The 22,115-nt window shown below is 38.5% G+C and overlaps 2 protein-coding genes across 6 annotated transcripts in view; one reads left to right on the top strand and one right to left on the bottom strand.

The window, feature by feature from the left end:
* Positions 1-22,115, top strand: part of CAPN7 (calpain 7) — a 111,661-nt gene that overhangs the window by 58,972 nt on the left and 30,574 nt on the right. For 2 of the 5 annotated variants that reach the window (XM_058180016.1, XM_058180020.1), the window contains 4 exons: positions 3,756-3,818; positions 5,295-5,425; positions 5,873-5,965; positions 6,029-8,648. In XM_058180016.1, coding sequence (XP_058035999.1) covers positions 3,756-3,818; positions 5,295-5,425; positions 5,873-5,965; positions 6,029-6,200 — 459 coding nt within the window. In that variant the 3' untranslated portion in view covers positions 6,201-8,648. Of the gene's footprint in view, positions 1-3,755; positions 3,819-5,294; positions 5,426-5,844; positions 5,966-6,028; positions 8,649-22,115 lie in introns of those variants that run through there. The other 3 variants (XM_058180017.1, XM_058180018.1, XM_058180019.1) reach the window with 3 other exon arrangements.
* The window catches only part of SH3BP5 (SH3 domain binding protein 5), a 60,340-nt gene continuing 45,462 nt past the window's right edge, over positions 7,238-22,115 (bottom strand). Inside the window, exons 3-8 of the mRNA XM_058180021.1 lie at positions 17,911-18,075; positions 16,907-17,037; positions 15,561-15,603; positions 13,712-13,931; positions 10,084-10,341; positions 7,238-8,846 (exon numbers count right to left, since the gene is read on the bottom strand). Of these exons, the coding sequence (XP_058036004.1) occupies positions 8,665-8,846; positions 10,084-10,341; positions 13,712-13,931; positions 15,561-15,603; positions 16,907-17,037; positions 17,911-18,075 (999 nt within the window). The 3' untranslated portion in view covers positions 7,238-8,664. The remainder of the gene's footprint in view (positions 8,847-10,083; positions 10,342-13,711; positions 13,932-15,560; positions 15,604-16,906; positions 17,038-17,910; positions 18,076-22,115) is intronic.

The following is a 22,115-nucleotide window of genomic DNA, read 5'->3' on the forward strand; positions in this document are numbered from 1 at the left end:
TCACCTCAAGCAACTCGGGCAGGGCCGTTGACACGGAGCAAGGAGCCAGGTATGTGATCAACAAGCCCACCCGCATCCTACGCCCCCACTTCACGTAAAGGGATTCACACCCGGCTATCTGAGGTACAGTGGCCTCCCTTGGCTCCAGACTCTCCTTAATAACAACCGCCACCCCCCCACCGCTACCTTGGGCCCTCAGCTGAAATGCTCGGAAACCCGGTGGGCACATATCTACAAGGGGAACCCCCCCTTCAATGCCCAACCAGGTCTCCGAAATGCCCATAAGGTCCGCAGCTCCCCCTCCCCGTATAAGATCATAAATCAGGGGGGCTTTGTTCACTACGGACCTTGCATTGCATAACATCAGCCGAAGGTCCAAGCCCTGGGGATGCTGACCACTCGGGGAAAGGGAAGAGTCTGAGGGGCCGGAGCACGCAATCACTCTTAAACAGCGAGTGTGCACCCCCTGAACATGATGCGACCCCCGCTCCCGTCATATCTGCCCCACCCACTTACCGTGCTGATGGAACAACCCTCTAGAGTAGAAAAATGAGCCTCTCCCTTCACCTCCGAACCTAATAAAATATCGCCATGAGCACTCGCAAGGACTGGCTCCCTCCCCAATGGGTTTCCCCCGTTACCTGACTTTACCCTCCCTCCCCTTAAAAACCTTTTATCTAAAAATCCCAAAGGTTCTTTCTTGACACATGCCATCCCTCTGGGTCCCAAAACCCGTCATTGAGATAGGCCCCCGATAATGTAGTGGGTCATTCCTGCGAGGCAGAGAAACCTTGCAGGCGACGGAGTTCCAACGAAGAATATCTCATATCTCGTATCGGGCAGAACTTGGCACAAAAATGAGTTCACCCCTAACCGCTGATGATGATGATATAGCAGTCATTCTAGGAGTCGATAACGTGGAGCCCACAGATGATAAAAGAAAGATGGACGTTCTCTCATGAAATCCCCCTTCAGGATGTTAAAAGAGTCGTCGCTGCCAGCCTGCTCCCTCCTTGTAAACACCTCACTCCCAACAAAAGGGAGTGCGGGGGGAGAGGTCCAGGATAAGGCTGATCTTAACATGGATTAGCCAGGACAATTAGCAATCACATGCTGTCCCAAAGCCCTTACCTGATCTTATGGCAATCCTGGTATGGCGGCCTCGACCGCCTATAACCCCCATCCAAAGTCTAAAGGGAGGGGGAGTCTAAGCTCCAGAGTCCTAACTCCCCATCCAAGCTCAGAGTCCAGGGGGGAGGAAGATCTCCATAAATTGAGCACCATCACACACACAGACAGCCTGGGCAGAAATAACAGAAATAGCTGGTCCGATGACGGCCACATCGGGTCCAGAGGGAATTCCAAGGAAAAGAGGAAAGAAGGAGGGGAGAGCCTGCCGCCACCGCCGCCAAGGAAAGCTCCGACGTCTACCACCAACCCCAACAAGTTGTCTTCGCCGTCGTCACCGCAGCCGCGGTCATGCCCCCCCCCTTACAGCGATCTCTGTTCCGTGGGGACCTCGTCAAAGTTCTTCCATTCCGTTGCTTAGCCGGGGCTCTTACGTACCGTTGTTAGGCACAGAAGTTAAAACAGCCCTCATCGGCGCCGTCACCACGCTGCAGCCAAGTCCAACAATGCTGCCGGGGAACAGGCCGGAAAGATAGGCCGGAGCGCAATCGCTCTTAAACAGCGAGTGTGCACCCCTGAACATGATGCGACCCCCGCTCCCGTCATATCTGCCCCACCCACTTACCGTGCTGATGGAACAACCCTCTAGAGTAGAAAATGAGCCTCCCTTCACCTCCGAACCTAATAAAATATCGCCATGAGCACTCGCAAGGACTGGCTCCCTCCCCAATGGGTTTCCCCCGTTACCTGACTTTACCCTCCCTCCCCTTAAAAACCTTTTATCTAAAAATCCCCAAAGGTTCTTTCTTGACACATGCCATCCCTCTGGGTCCCAAAACCCGTCATTGAGATAGGCCCCCAATAATGTAGTGGGTCATTCCTGCGAGGCAGAGGAACCTCGCAGGCGACGGAGTTCCAACGAAGAATATCTCATATCTCGTATCGGGCAGAACTTGGCACAAAAATGAGTTCACCCCTAACCGATGATGATGATGACATAGCAGTCATTCTAGGAGTCGATAACGTGGAGCCCACAGATGATAAAAGAAAGATGGACGTTCTCTCATGAAATCCCCCTTCAGGATGTTAAAAGAGTCGTCGCTGCCAGCCTGCTCCCCCCTTGTAAACACCTCACTCCCAACAAAAGGGAGTGCGGGGGGAGAGGTCCAGGATAAGGCTGATCTTAACATGGATTAGCCAGGACAATTAGCAATCACATGCTGTCCCAAAGCCCTTACCTGATCTTATGGCAATCCTGGTATGGTGGCCTCGACCGCCTATAACCCCCATCCAAAGTCTAAAGGGAGGGGGAGTCTAAGCTCCAGAGTCCTAACTCCCCATCCAAGCTCAGAGTCCAGGGGGGAGGAAGATCTCCATAAATTGAGCACCACCACACACACAGACAGCCTGGGCAGAAATAACAGAAATAGCTGGTCCGATGACGGCCGCATCGGGTCCAGAGGGAATTCCAAGGAAAAGAGGAGAGAAGGAGGGGAGAGCCTGCCGCCACCGCCGCCAAGGAAAGCTCCGACGTCTACCACCAACCCCAACAAGTTGTCTTCGCCGTCGTCACCGCAGCCGCGGTCATGCCCCCCCCCCTCACAGCGATCTCCGTTCCGTGGGGACCTCACCAAAGTTCTTCCATTCCGTTGCTTAGCCGGGGCTCTTAAGTTGTTAGGCACAGAAGTTAAAACAGCCCTCATCGGCGCCGTCACCACGCTGCAGCCAAGTCCAACAATGCTGCCGGGGAACAGGCCGGAAAGATAGGCCGGAGCGCCGCCACCCTGCCCCATCAACAACTGCCGCCATTTCGCTGACTCAACTCGCCAATTCAGCCCCTGGCTCGGTACTCAGCAACCGCGAACTCCTCGAGGGCGCAAAACCCCTCTCGAGGTTGCTGAGAAGATCATCCGGCCAGACAGGCAAAGTCAGCCAGGCCGATCATAGACTGCTTCAACGGTCGGGACATCTCCGCCCTGCCGAGAACTCGTCAAGCCTCCATCTTTGACATGCGCAGAACCTTTATTTTTTGGGGCTCTGTAATCTGAACACATGAGAAATGCCACAAGTTTAAATTGCATGAAAATATTGCCAAATAAAGAATTGGATTGGAGATACAGGAATTTTTGTATCTCAGGGGTACTTAAAATCCTACTGCCAACTTTAAGGAGAATTTCCATCTGTAATCCTGTTTCATCAAGTAGTTTTATTTGAGGTAATTACTTCCTTTGCATAAAAAGTAGGTCATAACTATGTTGGACACTAGGGGATCTGGAATACCAGAAGAAGATTACTACAGATAAAAACTTAATACTCATTTAGCTATCATGGATACAAAATAGGCAATAGTAGTCTGAAGTATTATTTTTATGAGTATTACATTTACTTTAAAAATAAGGTTTTCCAATTATTCTCAGGTCTTCATCAATATATATATATATATCTGATATATATCAGAAAGTTAATATTTGCAGAAAAGCTGTATAATTATATGGCTGTTCAGTGAGAAGAAATTAAAATTGTATAGTTCCATTCAGTTCCTGCTTTGTATGTTTTCCCAATACACTTTCTTTTTCTTGGTAGTATGAATCATTCTGGGCTAAAGATTAGTTTCTTCTTGATCTTAGGTGTATTCAGCATGCAAGTTTACCTTTTCTAAGATTCCAACACCATATGCTATATCAAAAAGGGTAAGAAATAATTAAATTTTGTAGTTAAAATTTAGCTACTATGTGTTACACAAACCAAACTATATAAATGTTAGTTATCTAGTCATGCAAAGTAAGATAAATATTTCTTAGTCTTCTTTTATGGGTTTTATTACATAATATTGCATTAACTACCTCTTGGATTAGATTAAATAGAAAAGCTGTTCCTAATGTTCAGATGTGCTGGGATGCATGATAGTTAAAGAACATTTGATTGCATGACCGGAATTCTTTATCCAATTTTAATAGCATGGGTATAATGTAATTGCAAACAACCTTTAAAATCCTGTGTTAGTCAGAATGGCTCAGATCTCTCTTGGACTGCCTCCAAACAGGAGAACCTTTAAGGGTCTTAGAATAGCTCACTGGCTGAAAATTCTGGTCCCAACATATATAGAGGTCACCAGATTGGGAGAAAACTACTAGAATAGAATAGAATAGAATAGAATAGAATAGAATAGAATAGAATAGAATAGAATAGAATAGAATTTTTTATTGGCCAAGTGTGATTGGACACACAAGGAATTTGTCTTGGTGCAATAAGGCATAGTCTTTCTCATTAAGCCATAGTAAATAGGTTTCCAGATCCTTTTGCCAAAATTAAATGATCCCTCACAGTTTGTTTCTGATGTATTATTACAGCCAGATTATACAGAGATACGAGCTAGAAAGGAGCCTGATAATTAGAAAAATGTGGTGTTACTGATTCAAATCCAATTCCCCTTTCCGGAACATCTATTCTTGTGTCCTTAAATGTAGGTAAGGTAGTGCTCGACTTAGGACCACAATTGAGCCCAACGTTTCTGTTGTTAATTGAGCCATTTTAAGTGAGTTTTGTCCCATTTTACTATCTTCCTTGCCACAGTTAAGTGAATCACTAGTTAGTAGTCCAGTTATTAAGTGAATCTGAATTTCCCATTGACTTTATTTATTAGAAGGTCACAAAAGGTTATCACATGACCTTGGGATATAGCAGTGGTCATAAATATGAGCCAGTTGCCATGCATATGAATTTTGATCACATGATAATAAGGATGTTGCAAAGGTTATAACTCTGAAAAACGGACATAAGTGGTGGGATTCAAGTAATTTAACAACTGGTTCTCTGCCCTAATGATTTCTTCCAACAACCAGTTTGCAAATTGCTCAGAAAGTTAACAACTGGTTCTCCCGAACTGGTGCAAACTTGCTGAATACCACTGGACATGAGTCACATTTTTCAGTGCCATTGTAACTTTGAACAGTCCCTAAACAAACTGTTGTAAATTGAGGACTACTTGTACTAAGCATGGGGTCAAATTAACTTAATGTGATTTGCTGAGGAATGAACTTTACCTTTGAAATGAATAATGAGGAATGATTAAATAGGAGAGATGAAATTAAATTAAAAGTAGTTTTTTTAAGAAAGAAGAAAATTGATGTGCTAGCTAAGAAGCTTTTGGAGTGATTTTCTTTCAGGCAAATGGACAGTGGAAAGGTCGCAGCGCTGGAGGATGTGGAAATTTTAGAGATACTTGCAAGAATAACCCTATATACCAGGTTCAAGTGGACAAGACTGGGCCACTCCTGCTTGAACTAAGAGGACCAAGGTTTGTATAGTGTTTAATAATTAGAACAATACAGTTAACCACTTATAGGTAAGACTTGCAGTTCCTGACTCAAAAATATTTAGATTAACCAGTTAGAATTAAATTATATTATCCATAATTTTCAGGCCATATTGTCAGTAATTAGAACTAAATAGTAGATTCTTTTTAATTAATTCTTTTTAAAAGAATTGTTTATTATGTTCACATTCTGAACCCGACCTCAAACTCTGAGGCTGCCTTCATACATCACATTAATCCATAAACAAATATTACAGACTTCAGTGACTAGATTTGCATGGCACCTTTGGGAGAAGTTAAACACTATTATGACAGCATAAATTGTGAATCAGATATGGATCCAGATAGAATCAGAGAATATACACCACTTTTTAAAAATTCTAATTTTATTTTAAACTCAGAAGCTTCCAACTTCTGATTCATTTATAGGCAGTACAGTGTTGGACTTGAAGTTGTAACAGTATCTTCAATAGGAGATCCAGGATCTTTGGGTTTTCAGAAGAAAAATAGTGGTGATTACAGGTAATAGCTCATCTAATTTTTGCATATTTTATCGCTATCATATGAGATTTTATATTACAGTAGCCTTTTCTCTGTATTTCACTTTCCAAGGTGTGGCTTTTGCTATCTGGAAATTGAGAATGTATCTCCTGGTACTTACAATATTATTCCAAGCACTTTCCTTCCACAACAAGAAGGACCATTTTTTTTGGACTTCAATACTGCTATCCCTCTTAAAATATCACAGCTGCAATGAGGTTACCAGCAAAACCATTTTTAATAAAAATGGCAAAATATAGCTGTCACATTGAAGAACTATCTAAGAACCTACTGAGAAAATGTTTATATGGGATACAGAAAAGGAATGTGGACTGTCATAAGAAGAATTACACTCAGAATTAGAACTGCCTAATCTTCATGGTTTGCAAACAGTGGAAAACATGGGTTTGTTATTTGTGCTGTGGCAGAGTTGAGGCAAGCAAAAAGATTTGCTCACGCACCTGATATTTTGCATGGCTTTGTTTATATAAAATTGGCAATATATTACGGAGATTTTTAAAATTCCATTTTCCTCATCAGCTTTGTTTTTTCTAAGTAGTATGTCAAACATCTTCAATTCTATCTGCTTAATATGGGATAGTTGTCCTGGAGAAAAATAGCAATTTTTCCTACTGCCTTATTGAGTACAGTATCAGCTGATTTATCTGAGGAGGGAGTAAAATTGATTCTTATATATCACTGCTTGGTAGCCACAGCTATCTTCATACAAGGGTTGAAAGAATTGGATATACAGAATCCATAAATCTGTGGCATGCTTTAGAGATCTTGGTTCTTGATTTATCATACATGTTTGTCAAAGTATGGGGCATGACTGATATATTTTCTTTGAGTTAAAAGCTTCATCCTTAAGACTAAAACACATCTCCCACTTTTATTTCCTGAGCTCTGTTATAAAATCCTCCAATATAGTTTCACACCAGAAATTCAGTTGTATTAAAACTATACACAAACACCTGAACTTTTGCTATTATGGCCAATTTCCCCAGCAAAGAGCCATTCTAAAAGTTTTCTACCATAAAAAACTTTTAGAATAGCTGAATCAGCCAATGCACTGCAAATAAAATGGGAAGGGTACAAAAAAGTATAATAAATTCTGTAGTATAATCCTAATGGTCTTTATAGCAAATCAGCAAACAGAGAAAATGGCCACTTGTTCCTTAACTAGAATGTTGACAGTTGCTGGTAATGTGTAATGGTCAGAATTTAGCACAGAAAAATTACTGACTCATAACATTCATGAAACAAAATGGTTTAATTTTATATCTCATAGTTTTTATAAAGGTAATCCCTAAACTTTGAATTTTATTACAGGTAGTACTTATACACAGACACAGACTTACTACTAACGTTTCTAGTTCTCATTTTATTATTACCATTTCATTTGTTCCTTGCAAAGATCCTCAGCCAAAGTATAACCAAAACATATATGGAAGACTTATATATATTTGAAGAATGAAGTTGTAAAGATTAAAAATAACCATATTACACATGAAAACAAAAAGGGCAGAGGAGACTTTGTGTGAAATAATCTTTACATTTGTTTTAAGAATACACACATAACTGACAAAAATAAAACAAAATTAAGCCAAATAAAAAATTACTGAAAGGGTTATTGCTAATCAGTAATGCTCAAAAAATACATTCATTAAAGATGACCTAGGCCAATTTTTGCAATGTTAACTACTAGTTAACTAGTTTACTAAAGCAACTTTATGCTTTTAAGTGTTTCTTACTAGCATAAATTCCAATTCTCTACTAGCTGTTGCTTACATGCTTCAGCTTCCTTTCCAGCTTATTTACGGTATATTTTTGCTTAAAGAATACTAACATCTAACGCTTTTTAACTACTCCTGAAATGCTATACTTAATAATACAGAGATACCAAAAAATGTTCCCCATATCAATGCTATAGCAACTATTCCATTCATGCACATTTTTCTTTTTTACTTGATGGGATGTGGGAGAATCTTCCTGTTTATGCTTGGTGATTATCATGATTGGTACTTCACAACAAAGTGATGTCCTGCATTAATGTTTTCACTGACCATTTTGTTCAATCATAATATATATAAATGAAAACTATGTCCTATCTCCATCCTCTCCCCAGCCATGTAAAAAGCTAAAGGGATCCTGTGAACCAATATTAACATTTTAATTACCTTTGAGTATAATGTATCAACACTCATGAATCTATAGAAAGACTGGATTCTTAAATTCTGTTACATGCAGCAGCTTCCTTTTGTAACCCAAACACAATACAAGGTATTTCAAAGGATATGCTGCTAGCATCCTGGAATTTTATGACATTAAAAAGCAGCTCAAACTAACAAGATACCAGCTAATCCTCCCAACCTGGCTTTGCTCTGAGTGCCAGAATGCCCTAAACTTCACAGAGGACTCATATTAGTTATTGCTTCTCCCAAACTATTACAAAATATCTTAAGGGTTGGTATTTCTGTCCTTTACAATTTCTGTCCTGACCAAGATTTCTGTTACATATTTCAATGCACATATTTTAGCCCTCAGCAATTATGTAAGCTTTTATTGTGCAGAAAAGACTTATAAATTTGGCACATATGAGTTGTTGGCACACGGTTCTGACAATCAGAAAACATTTGTGTATAAATAAATTAATTCCTCATTAGCCCCTGAATATTACTTCATCCAACTTGTACTATTTGTTTGTCTGCACAAGCCCCATCCTTGACTTTCAGGCATTGTAGGGAAAGCTGCTTCAACTGATTGTCCAGCACTGGGCCACTGGAAGAAGAGCTGCTGCCTACATTCTTGTTCTTGTTCACTCTGTCAAGTATCTTGTTCTCAGCTCCTTCTGCCCTGTCTCCTGTGAAGATGAGATGGAAAGATTTTGCAGCTTTGGACTATAAAACAAGAGTAAAATTCCACAATATAATCATAACTTGGGTTTGATTCATATTCAGCTTACAAAATATGTGTGCTTCTGAATTCAGCCCCAAAAGATTTTTAATTAATCACTAAACTTGGAAAATTTGGAATAAACTATAAATCCTATCAATCTTGATTCCACTGTATTCTATGGCCACAAAACCATACATTTTACTACAAGACTTTATGTCTGTAGAGATTCTCAGTCATCCAGGTCATGGTTGTCCCAAAGGTGCTTTTTCAGGAGGCAACTGAACTTTCTGGTTTTTTCTTTTGAAGATGTTTTGCTTATCACCCAAGAAGCTTCTTCAGCTCTGGCAGGATAGTGGGGAATGGAAGGATTTATATTCCTTGCAGACAGCTGGTCATTTGTATCCTTATAGCAGGTCATTGAAGCACTTGGAGGTGCTCCAGGTTCCTGTAGACTACAATTTTTCCTCTGGAAATCCATTCCTACTCTCACACCATTCAAAAGTTGTTCATCCCAAATTGAATAGCTAAAAATCTGTAGAGATTCTCAGTCATCCAGGTCATGATTGTCCCAAAGGTGCATTTTCAGGAGGCCACTGGTGTGAAAAAAAGCCCTTTTGGGACAACCATGACCTAGATGACTGAGAATCTTTACAGACTTTTAGCTATTCAATTTGGGATGAACACCCTTTGAATGGTGTGGGAGTAGGAATGGATTTTCAGAGAAAAATTGCAGACTACAGAAACCAGGAGCACTACTCAGGTGACCCTGAAGACACAGATAAACCTCCAAGTGCTTCAACTACCCTCTAAAAGGATGCAAATTACCAGTTGTCTGCAAGCAGTATAAATCCTTCCATTCCCCATTATCCTGTCAGAGCTGAAGACGGAAGCAGTAATAAGAAAGTCCAGTTGCCTCTTGAAAAGGCACCTTTGGGATAAGGCTTTATGCTTTTTAGTGCAAATCTGGCTGAGAAGTTGTATGTTACAAAAGGCAGGTAAAGTTATCACCTTTCTTCAAAACTTCCAGATCATTTTGTTCCCTTTTCTGGCTTTCACTATATCTACAGTATTCTTTTGAAATATGGCAATGAAACAGCATATACTGTTCTCAAAGTTACGTATCTCACATCTGCACTGTTTGTCCTTAGCCATTCTCTTATTTCTGTCTTATATTGAGCTTTGCTTTCATCAATCTAACTTACCTCTTTCAATTTCACATTCAGGAGAGGATGCCCCACTACATTCACTGCGAGGTCCTAATAGAGGAAATGCGCCAAATTCAGATAGTGATATAGGGCTAGACAAATCCAAGCTTTTAGGTCGAGTCATTGGAAGAAACTGAGCTGGTATATCAAAAGGGCTTGTTGGACCAGAACTGAAACTAGATAAAGACTGAGTTTCAGAGTCTTCTTCAGACACAAAGCTGCTGCAGTTGTCATCCTCAAATACTTCTGATGCCACTGTGCAAATGTTCAAAAAAATTAATTAGCATTAATTAATTAAAGAATGAACAAGCTTACAGGCCATCTCAATCACAACTAATTGAGAGTAATACAATTCTTAACTTAGATCAAAACAAAACAAAATTTAGCATTATTTTCCCATTTAGGACTTCTGTTCCCCTATCCCAAACCACTTCAATCAACTACTGTTTATTCTCAGCAATATATTAATGAGTATTACCCTGTTTCCCCCAAAATAAGATCTATCCCCAAAATAAGACCTAGCATGTTTTACACATGTACCTAATATAAGCCCTTCCCCCAAAATAAGCCCTACTCAAGAGCCTGTGCAACTGCCTGGCCACCCATTCCAGCTCGCAAAGCCATGGTTGCTTGTGAAGTGATGGCCACAAGGCAAGGTAGGGTTGGAGCTGCCCCACGCATCCCCACAGCTTACCAAAGGGCCCCCACAGCCAGGCCACTCACGCCCAACCCCTGCCTCAGTGCTGTGGCAGTGGTGCATCACTCGGTCTCCTGCTCCATTGCGGCCACAAGCAAGCAGAAAAGTGTGCCAGCAGCCATGCGGGGCCCTGGACAGAGCTCTTAGAGTCACTGCTGTGAGGCAGGTGTTGGGGAGTGGGTGGCCTAGCTGCAGGGACCCTGGGGTAAGCCAGTGTGGGCGCTTGCAGCTGCCTCCTCACAGCAGCAGCACTTTTTAAAAAAGTGAGCTGTCATAAAAAACAAGCTACATTCACACTCCTGTTTATGTCATGTCATTTTCATTGGAAAAGTTCAGCTAGAGAATGATAAATACTAAAACCCTGCCTTTCATTTCATGCATTTTCAAAATATTAGCCATGTCCAGTGTCCAAGCCAGACTATAATGCCTGTTTTACAGAAAGAGAGCTCATGGTCTCCTAGTTTCTAACCTCATGCCTTTACCATTACAGCAACAGCACTTACTGATATACCGGTTCATAGTGCTTTATAGCCTCTCTAAGCAGTTTACAGAGTCAGCATATTGCCCCCAACAATCCTGGGGTCCTCATTTTACTGGCCTTGAAAGGATGGATGGCTGTGTCAACCTTGAGCTGGTCAGGATCAAACACCTAGTAGTGGGCAGAATAAGCCTCCAATACTGGAAATTTTTAAGCAAATGTTGGATAACCATCTGTCAGAGATGGTGTACGGTTTCCTGCCTGGGCAGGGGGTTGGACTAGAAGGCCTCCAAGGTCCCTTCCAACTCTGCTGTTATTATTATTATTACTGCATTCTAATCATTGCGTCATTATGGCTCCTATGAAACTAACTCTCTTGTTTTCATAGATAGTTGTGCTAAATATTTTTAATACCTGTTTTAAACCATTTTGTGTGGTTTTTTAAAACATTTTTTTAACGAAATCAAAATTGAAAATAGATTTGGCAAAATTTTACTATTATTAAAACAAAGTTGAGAATGCAGCTTGTCCCATTTTTCATGGTACAATCATCTCCTGGGATTTCCAGCTTCCTGATTTGTCCTGTTTCTACTAAATCTGAGAAATTCCCATGAGTTCTCCCAAAGGACTTTTATCAGATTCAAAGTATGAGAAGCATCAGGCAGTTGCATAACAGAAAAAGTAAAAACAACACTTTCTCACAACTATCGATTTCAACCAAACCTCAAAAAAATTTTTTAAAGTACCTTGGAAATGGGAAAAAATGTTTGGTAAATTGAAAATCACTTTGGGGATGGAAATTTTAATGGGAGCGGGTGAAAACCTGATTTTTTTTTATACGTACGTACACACACACACACACACATTTGTTTTCTGAGGGTTTCACAGGTGTTTGTATGTAGATCTTTGATTATTTGGGTTTTCTCCTGCGTAAAATTGGAAGTGTCTTGGCGACATTTCGACGAAGTCTCATTCGTCATCTTCAGGCTTCAGCTTCGTGCTTCTGCAGCAATGTCCACATTGCTCCCAGAAGCACTGGTTTGCTCCCAGAAGCACGAAGCTGTAAACACCTAGCCTGAAGATGACGAATGAGACTTCGTCGAAACGTCGCCAAGACACTTCCAATTTTACGCGGGAGAAAACCCGAATAACCAAAGACCTACCTACATATATATATATATAAAATTATTTACTGAACTACAAAATGGAGGAAGAAATAGTTAAAGAAATGATGATGGCTTGGGCAAAAAAAATCAGTTATAATATAGAATTAGAGAAATGGCAAAAACTTTGGGATAGAAATTACAAATCGACTATGCCCTCGGCATACAAAGAAAATCTCTATAAGATGTTTTACAGGTGGCATTTACCACCTGCAAGACTGGTGAAAATGTTCAGCAACCTACCCGCCAAATGCTGGAAATGCAACCAGACCCCAGGCACCTATTACCACATGTGGTGGACACAGTGGTGAGTTTCTACCAGTTCGCCCCGGTTCGGGTGAACCAGTAGTAGAGGCAGCAGGAGGCTCTGCCCACCAAATCAGACGTCATCACAGACGTTCTCTCATGCACAGAAGCACCGCACGCACAAGCTCACAATTCCGAACCGGTTGCTTAGGTAAGTGGAACCCGCTACTGAGTGGACATGTGGTAAAGCAAGAAAATATTGGGAGAACATATATAACTGGCTGGAAATGATAACTGAACAAAATATTGAATTTAAACCAGAAACATGCCTTTTAGGTATACTATCAGAGAATTATGCTAAAGCGACCAGATATTTAGTGTTATACATACTGACGGCAGCAAGGAATACAAATGCTAAATACTGGAAAAATACGAACATTTCACGGGACAAGGTTGTAATTAGAAAAATTTGGGATGTGCTGAAATGGACAGACACTTTAAAAATTAAAGATAAAGAATATTTAGAATACTATCAGATATGGAATAAATTTTATGAATGGATAGAGAAAAGAGGTAAAAATTAGAGAAAGTAAGATTATGAATGTTAATATAAGTATTGAAAGTAAAGAGGTAATATAACTATAAACCTAGTAATTGATAAAAATATAAATAAGCTAATGTAAGAAGTAGTAGTTTAAATTTTTTGGTTATGTTATTATTACTATTATATTATTATTATTATTGCTATTAGTTTGTGTGCTAAGATTTACTATCAACTTTCATTGGTTTTGTTCTATTTGTAAACAATGCTTTGACAATGCACTGTTTTTCAAAAAATTTTATGACTGAAAATTTACAAAAATAAAAAATAAAGTTACAACGGCGCTGGGGGGAAAAAATCACTTTGGCACTATATTAATTAATTATAATTGGTTCCTTGACATCTGGTACTTTCTGACCAGTTCTTAGTTACTGATATATAAACTTTGAGGGGGGGGGAAATGACATGGCCAAAGCTCTATGCCTTTTTCTATTACTTACTAGAAACATTATCTGAATCTAACTTGCATGTTGAAAGGTCTTCTGCTGAAGTACTATTTCCTTCAGCCCCAACGCCACATCCTCTAGGCCCCATTGATGAAGCTCGCCGCCTCTCATGAATCTCATCAGAGATCATCTCCAAGTTCTTTAAGGCTGTTTTGTATTCACCCTTTGCCAAAGCCAAATTTGCTTGCAGATCATCTACTATCTTCTTTAATTGCTAATGAAGCAGGTAGAAAGATTTCCTTACTCAAAGAAAAACTTCAAACGTCCATATACAATAAATTGCATTACTTTTTTTGTTGAGACAAAAAATATAAATGAAGTCCCACATATTTCAAACGAAAAAAGCTTCCCCAGCTGTCACAATCAGCAGATTTACAGAGAATTGAATTTTTTTTCTTATACAATTGCCTGATCATTCAATCTAACATGTAGAATGAAATATTCTAACTTTAAAACAACTCTGCCCAATTTTAAGATCCTTCCAGACTTTCATTTCTTGATTCATAAAGCAAAACAATCCAATAACTTATGAGATAATTGATTATGGGAGTCCAACACTTAAGGAGGATACTAGTTAAAGAAATCATGATGAAAATGTTTTTTCAAGTTCTGTTGCTGCTGGATCAGATAAAGGTTTGAGTGAAAGCTTATAGATCAAACATACACACACACACACACACACACACATATATATACACATACATACATACATGTGTTTGTGTGTGTGTTAAATATATGTGGGGTGTGTGTGTGTGTGTGTTTTTCCGTCAAAGCACCTGGTCTGCCCCAATACAGACAGAAAAACATTTAATCTCTCTCCTGGCTCAGCTGATAAAGAGAGGAGAACTTGTCGGCTCAGAGGTTAATACAACTGCCTAGTATGCAGCCAGCCCAAGTTCGAATCCCAAGTAAGGGTATGGCTGGCTGATGAGAGCTAAATAGATCTATACTAGTCTCCCTTTATTTCTTTATCAGCAAAACACAAATTTGGTACAAAATAGTTTGTCATGAAAGCAACTGCCTGAGGGATCCTGGATTGGAGTTGAAAGGCAAAAGGGAAGCAGTATGCTTCCTCCCATATTGGGGCAGACCAAGTGCTGTGATAGAAAAGCACTTCATGCACACACACACACACACACACACTTTTGTGGACTATTGTGGCAGGTAGAGATACTTTTCACCGTGGATATATATTTCTAACATTATCATATAAAAGTCATTACTCCACATATTTGCAGATTAACTATTTTTAGGAAAAATATTTCCATACTAAAAGGTTACTACCCATTACTCAGAGCAAAACTTCCACCTCAGTGAAATATATTGTCTACATTCTCCACACTACAAGGCAAATAATAGCAATGTTCTGGGGCGGGGGGGGGTGGGGAGGGAGAAACTTGATTGTCCCCTTTTCTATAGGGTCAACTGTCCTATGAGAAAACTTACCACACTTGATTTATTCTTTTAATACATTATAATTATACTTTGAAAATTTGGTTCCTGCAAATGTGATATAAAATTAATTAGAACTGAATATTCTAAATGCTGGGAATTCTTCCTCAAATTTCATAAGACAATACCACCCACTTATACAAAATATTGCATTATCTATAAGTTTCATCATTGTTAAAATGAGACAACCACTACAACAGTAACAAGTGTAGTGAGGGATTTTTTTCTATTGTTTTTGGGGGAGTCTGATGGCTTTAAATAGAAAAATCAATAACTACCTAATTGGGTAATGAAATACCTGAAAACAATCAAGCACAGAAACATCAAGGACTCCACAACTCAATCAACTACTGTACTTATCTTCTACATAAAATAAATAAAAAGTACATACCTCTAATTGTACATAATATTTTGCTTTGAGTTCAAAATAAGGCCTATAAGGATAGGAACATAATAGCTTTATTACTGGTAGAACAATGCACTCCCTTTTAATCCCTATCCAATCAGCCATTTACGATACTGTTGATAGTAAAAAATCTAGCCCTCCTCTCACTTCAATATGTGGAATTTGTTTATACAAAATATACCATAATTCTGTGCTAATGAATTCATGTGACACTCCTACCTACCAAAAAACCCTAAAAATTTCATTGGGCTTCGGGTTGGGCAATAAATGTACCTAAACTTAATCTATGACAGCATACAGATTCTCAAATTGCCTAATAGAATAGTGAGAGTAAGAACAATGATGTTGATGAAGATATAAAAGGCATCCCACTATCAAGGTAAAGAGGAGTAAAACACTTAAATTCAGAATATCCAGAAGTAATTCAAATAGACAATTTATTGAACTGTATGAAGGAGGAAGAATACAATAAGATTTGCAAAATTCTGTTATTAAAGCCAGTATTAATAAAAGTAGCTTAGGCTTCTTGTGGAGTTGTCTTCTTGATCTAATCTACCTAGCAAGGAGTGAAACCTGGAGAACTTTGGAAATTTTCTGCCTCTAACAAGCAAGAACAAGTTCAAATGAAACCTGATCCACTTTGCCCAGTTGCTCAGAACCACCTAGAGGCATCTGATCCAGAATCTGAAAACCCTTGGATTAAATTATTATTACCGTCAAGCAGAGACTGAAAAACAATACTGTACTGTAACAGAAAAACTACTAGAATAGTGAGATGGTTTCATTTTACCAGCCTCAAGCAATAATTTTGCTAATATAATGTGAGTAAGATATGCTTTTAAACAATCCTGAAAGGCATTCCAAACACAAGACAGTAGTAGCTCAAACTGATAAATGAAGCACCAAATATTAGGGCACAGTACAATTCATCAAGCTGGTCTTTTTTACAGTGGCTAAGCCATAATGTAATTTTCCTGTGGTTTTTCAGGCAACTTAATACCACAGTTAAACCACAGTTTAAGCCTCTTAGCTGTTAATTCAGATTGACAGAAGATTTTATGAAGAACTCTAAGCAAGACTTTTTTAATCCCTATCTGGCAATGTCACAGATAAATGAGTTGCACTGAATCACACACTATACTGCTGAGCTACAATCCCATTATATTTATTTCTGTGACTTCTGCATTTGTCTTGCATTGGGCATTTGGAAGGAGTTTGTGATTCAAGGCTGCCTTTGACATTTCCCATGGTTTCTCATGGTTCTATTTACCATGACAGAAAATCACTCAACAATCATAACATCACGTGATCCCTTAGAGATTTAAACTTACTTGGATTTGTTGATAGCTCTTTTCAGTTTCTTCTCCAACTGTTTCATTCTGACCATGGCAGCATTGTATTTGGCTGCTGTTTCTTTATGTACAAGTTCACTTCTAGTTTTTGTCTGCTCTGCTTCCATAACCTTTAAAAAGCATTATGAAAATATTTTTGAGTTTAAGCTACTATATGCAAAGCTTGGTTTGTTTTTAGTAACAATATTCCTCAAATGTCTAAGTAATATCTGGTAAAATAGCACAACCACATAGAAAAAGAGGGCTCAGTGGAATCTGAGTTACAAATATCTTGCTATAATTTATTAAAGTTAGCAACATGCCATTGGCCACTTGACTATACTTCTATCAGTGTTACAAAAATGCAAAAATTGATAAACTTCCATGTAAATTAAACTCAATCACAGAATCATGGAATCACTGAATTTGAAGAGTCTGTTTAGATTACTATGTCACGGTCTTTCTAAAAAGGCAATTACTTTTCTTTTTAACCATTTTTAACCATGGCTCTTTAGCCATTTTCCTGCTTTAAAAAAAAGCTACTTTCCTTTAATCATAAATAATGCCCGAAGTCTGATTATTAAACAATTATTACAAATCAATCCACCTAGCTTTCTGAATGCTTGGAAAATGGGGGGGGGGAGAAAACCATGACCAGCAGCAGGTGGATGGACTCAGTTTTGATGGCTATTGATGAAAGACCTGAAGGAATAAGTTATGTGCCTTTAAATCAAAATGTTTATTTGTGCAGTAGCAGGCCAGTTGTATATCATTCATGGACAGATTCAGCCTTTTTCTACATGTTACTAACCTATAATTGCTTTACCTGTTTTAGAAGTTAGAAAAGTTACATGCAAATAGTCTTGCTCCTTTTCTCCTGATATCTATGAATAAACTGTCCCTGAAGTAAGTGATAGAACCTGTGCAATATTCTGTAAAGTATTAATTCTGTCTCCTTCCTAAAATGCTTAAAAACTTATAGGAAGAATAGTAATACAACCTACCCGCTGGGTGGCATGATTGAGCATTTCTTGCCATGCAGAATCAAATTGACGTTTATCATCTTCCAGCAGCCTCTGTTCTGCAAGAGAAATGGTTTCCTTAGCAGCCCGTAGCACCTCTGTTGCTCGCTGAAAATCCTGTGTTGCTTTCTGAGCTTCTAGCTGAGCCTGCAATGAAAGATTAAATTAGTCTAGTACTTTAGAAGGAAAGGATAAATACCCTATGATTTCTTCTGATTTTCATTTGCTGATCTTAAAATGTCAATACAATAGACGCTAGTATTGACTATATCTATTGATTATATTGATTAGATCCTGCTTACATGTAACATTCCTCATCTCATTATATCATTAAACAGATTTATGTTGATCACTGCTTACTTCAGTGTTGTTGTTTCCAAAAATGTATAACTTATTCTATAGTCTCACTTCAATTCATGAAAGACAATTCATGTAGGATGTTATAAGTTAGGCCTGAACCATCTTCCCTTCACATTTTGATGATGAAGTTCCTTTTCTTCTCTCTCAAAAAATATAACAGCAAAATCATGGCTATGAATTGCTTGCTCCAACAGTTTTATAACCGACATTATAGCGTTCAATTTTAAACCACCATTTTGTAACTATAAATGCTAGCTAATTAACCATTTGAGGTTCCATTTGCACAAAAAGACACATAGTATTTTTTCAAAGTCATGCTCATTTACATAATCAAGTCTTGTTGCTAAGACACCACACCGAGTGCAGAACACTTATTTTAAAATATCACTTTTCTAATAAATTAAAAGCAATATCTTTGATTTTTAGGATCCAGATTTGCTTTATTTAAAGCAGAACAAAAAATCAACAAGATTTAAGACATGTATTATTATTGAAATCCAACTTAAGTAGCGACATATAATCTTTAGAGCAGTTAATAATTCCTATTAACTACTCTAATAGCAAAAAATCTGATCCAGTCCTCTATCCTCTAATGCTGAAAGTTGTTTTTGGAAATATAATAATCAGTAATCAGATTTTACCACAAACCATTATTTTAGTTATTTAGTAATTAAGGAAGCTTAATGTAGGAGTGGGGAAATTTTGGCCCTTCAGATGTCAGTAAAATACCCCTTGTCAGAACCTTGCTGAGAAAGTCAGTTACATTGTTGATAAATATCCAGTTGTTTTCATCTAATGACCATTCTTACGTTCCTTTGACTTCTCTCTTCTTTGTTATGACAGTATCATCTCTTAATGAAATGTTTCAAAGAATAATTGTAACTGACATTTTCTGCCAATCTATATAATTTAATTCAGAGACTTAGTCTCCAACAAATTTCTCTCTCACACACATAAGGTAAACTGGGAAACACCCCGTAATATTATTTGGAACAATACAAGGAAGTATTCCAGAATAATTTGCACCATAACAGCAGTTCATTCAGTTCATATAGTCATTTTGCTTTTTTAAAAAAATCCTTAGTTGTATAGAAAGTATCTAAAGACAACTTTTCCCACAAACAAAAGTTCATAGGTTATTGATGTAAGAGTTATCACAACTGACAAGAGGCAGAGGCTATTCATTAAAGTTACAAGCAAGAAACCAAATATTTGCTTATGTGCTAGCAGCCAATTCAATATAGTCATTCTTCCAAAGACTTTATTTTATTCACATGATTAGCAATAATACACTGATGGAGTTTTCCACTCCTAAATTACAGAAAAGCTGGTGCTAAATGCACACATGCATATACACACACAAAACATGTAGCATGAAAGAAATATTTTGTAATATGTATTTCTTACCAGCATTAGTTGATTGATATCTTATGACTGCAACTATTATCTTATAAAATATTTTCCCTTGACAGTCAACATATACCTACATAATTTACTCACAACCAAGACTTGATTGAACATGAAAGAAGGCTCATAGGAAAATAATTTCCAATGAAAAATATAAAAACTAGAAATCAAGACAGTGAACTACACTACAGTGTTATACAGTAACAATAAACCTTGGTTCACGGCTAAACTTAAGCAGCTACGTCATTCCAAAAAGGAAGCCTACAAAAAAGGCGATAGAATGCTATACAATTAAGCCAGAAATGTATTAACAAGAGAGATCAGAGCAGCAAAAAGTAGTTACTTTGAAAAGATAAGGACTCAATTCTCAACAATGACACTCAGCAAACAAGTGGAAAACTCTTAAAAATATCACCGGTTACAGCAAACCTTCATCCCATGCTGAAGGAAATCAACAACTGACAGATTTTCTTTTATGTACACTGAGAGTACACTGCACCAAGACAAATTCCTTGTGTGTCCAATCACACTTGGCCAATAAAATTCTATTCTATGACCTGAATGTGTTTTACTGTAGATTTGAGAAAAAACTACTACCACCCTTCTCCACAATGCCCATCTCAGACACACCAACATCAGCCAAGCCTCCTACAACCTACCCCATCCCATTGGGCCCACCATCTCTGGTGATTACAGAGAAGGAGGTGCAAGGTCTATTTCATAGACAAAAGCCAGGAAAAGCACCAGGCCCAGACAAGATAACTCCTCCTTGCTTAAAAGCTAGTGCTGACCAACTGGCCCCCATCTTCACCCACATCTTTAATCTCTAGAAATGTGCTATGTTCCTTCTTGCTTCAAATGCTCTACTATCATCCCAGTGCCGAAGAAACCCTACATCAAGGAACTGAATTACTTAAGACCAGTTGCTCTGACATCTGTTATTATGAAGAACTTTGAAAGGCTAGTGCTGTCCTACCTGAAAACCATCATGGATACACTATTAGACCCCTTACAATTTGCCTATCGAGCAAATAGATTGACAGATGATGATGTTAATATGACTCTGCACTACATCCTACAGCATCTTGAATTTCCAAAGATTATGCAAGGGTCCTCTTTGTAGACTTCAGCTCAACATTTAATACCATCATTCCATATATTCTTCTAACTAAACTAAATCAGCTAGCTGTACTTGACCACACTTGTAAATGAATTATAAGCTTCCTAACCGATAGGAAGCAGCTAGTGAAGCTAGGCAAAATCACATCTGATAACTATCCAATTACCACAGGAGCCCCCCAATCTGTGTACTCTCTCCACTTCTCTCTATTTACCAATGATTACATCTCAAAAGATCCCTCTGTTAAAATACTGAAGTTTGCAGATGATACAACAATGACTGGTCTCTTTCGAGACAATGATGAATCTGCATACAGATGTTGAACAACTAGCTTTGTGGTGCAACCAGAACAATCTTGAACTAAACACACTCAAAACCGTAGAAATGGTGGTAGATTTTAGGAGAAACTCTCCCATACTACCACCTCTTACAATACTAGACAACACAGTATCAACAGTAGAGACCTTCAAGTTTCTTATCATATCTCAAGACTTAAAATGGACATATAACATCAAAAACATCATCAATGAAGTTCAACCAAGAATGTTCTTTCTGCACCAACTCAGGAAGCTCAAACTGCCCAAAGAGCTGCTGATCCAGTTCTACACACGAATTATTCAGTCTGTCATTTGCACCTCCATAACTGTCTGGTTTGGCTTTGCAATCAAACAAGACAAATACCGACTTCAACGGATAATTAGAACTGCAGAAAAAACAAATGCTACCAACCTGCCTTCAATTGAGGACCTGTATACTGCATAAGTCAAAAAGGGGGCTGTGAAAATATCTACAGACCAGGGGTGAAATCTAAAAATTTTCCCTACCAGTTCTGTGGGCGTGGCTTAATTGGTGGGCGTGGCTTGGTGGTCAGATGGCTTGGTGGGTGTGGCCAATAACAATAAATAATAAAAATAATAAACAAAGTATAAAAAAACAATAAGAGGTACCAAAAACCAACTTTCACACTTTAGACACACACAACACAACTGACTCACACACAATGTAAAAGCAGCTGCACTTCACATAGCCACAAAAAGCTCAAAAACCAACTTTCACATTTTACACACACACAACACAACACAACTGACTCACAATGTAAAAGCAGCTGCACTTCACACTTCACATAGCCATAAAAAGCTCAAAAACCAACTTTCACACTTTACACACACACAACACAACACAACTGACACACACACAATGTAAAAGCAGCTGCACTTAACACTTCACATAGCCACAAAAAGCTCAAAAACCAACTTTCACACTTTACACACACAACTAACACACACACACACAATGTAAA

The sequence above is a fragment of the Ahaetulla prasina genome, chromosome 4 (genome assembly GCF_028640845.1).
Source record: "Ahaetulla prasina isolate Xishuangbanna chromosome 4, ASM2864084v1, whole genome shotgun sequence".
NCBI classification, from domain to species: Eukaryota; Metazoa; Chordata; class Lepidosauria; order Squamata; family Colubridae; genus Ahaetulla; species Ahaetulla prasina.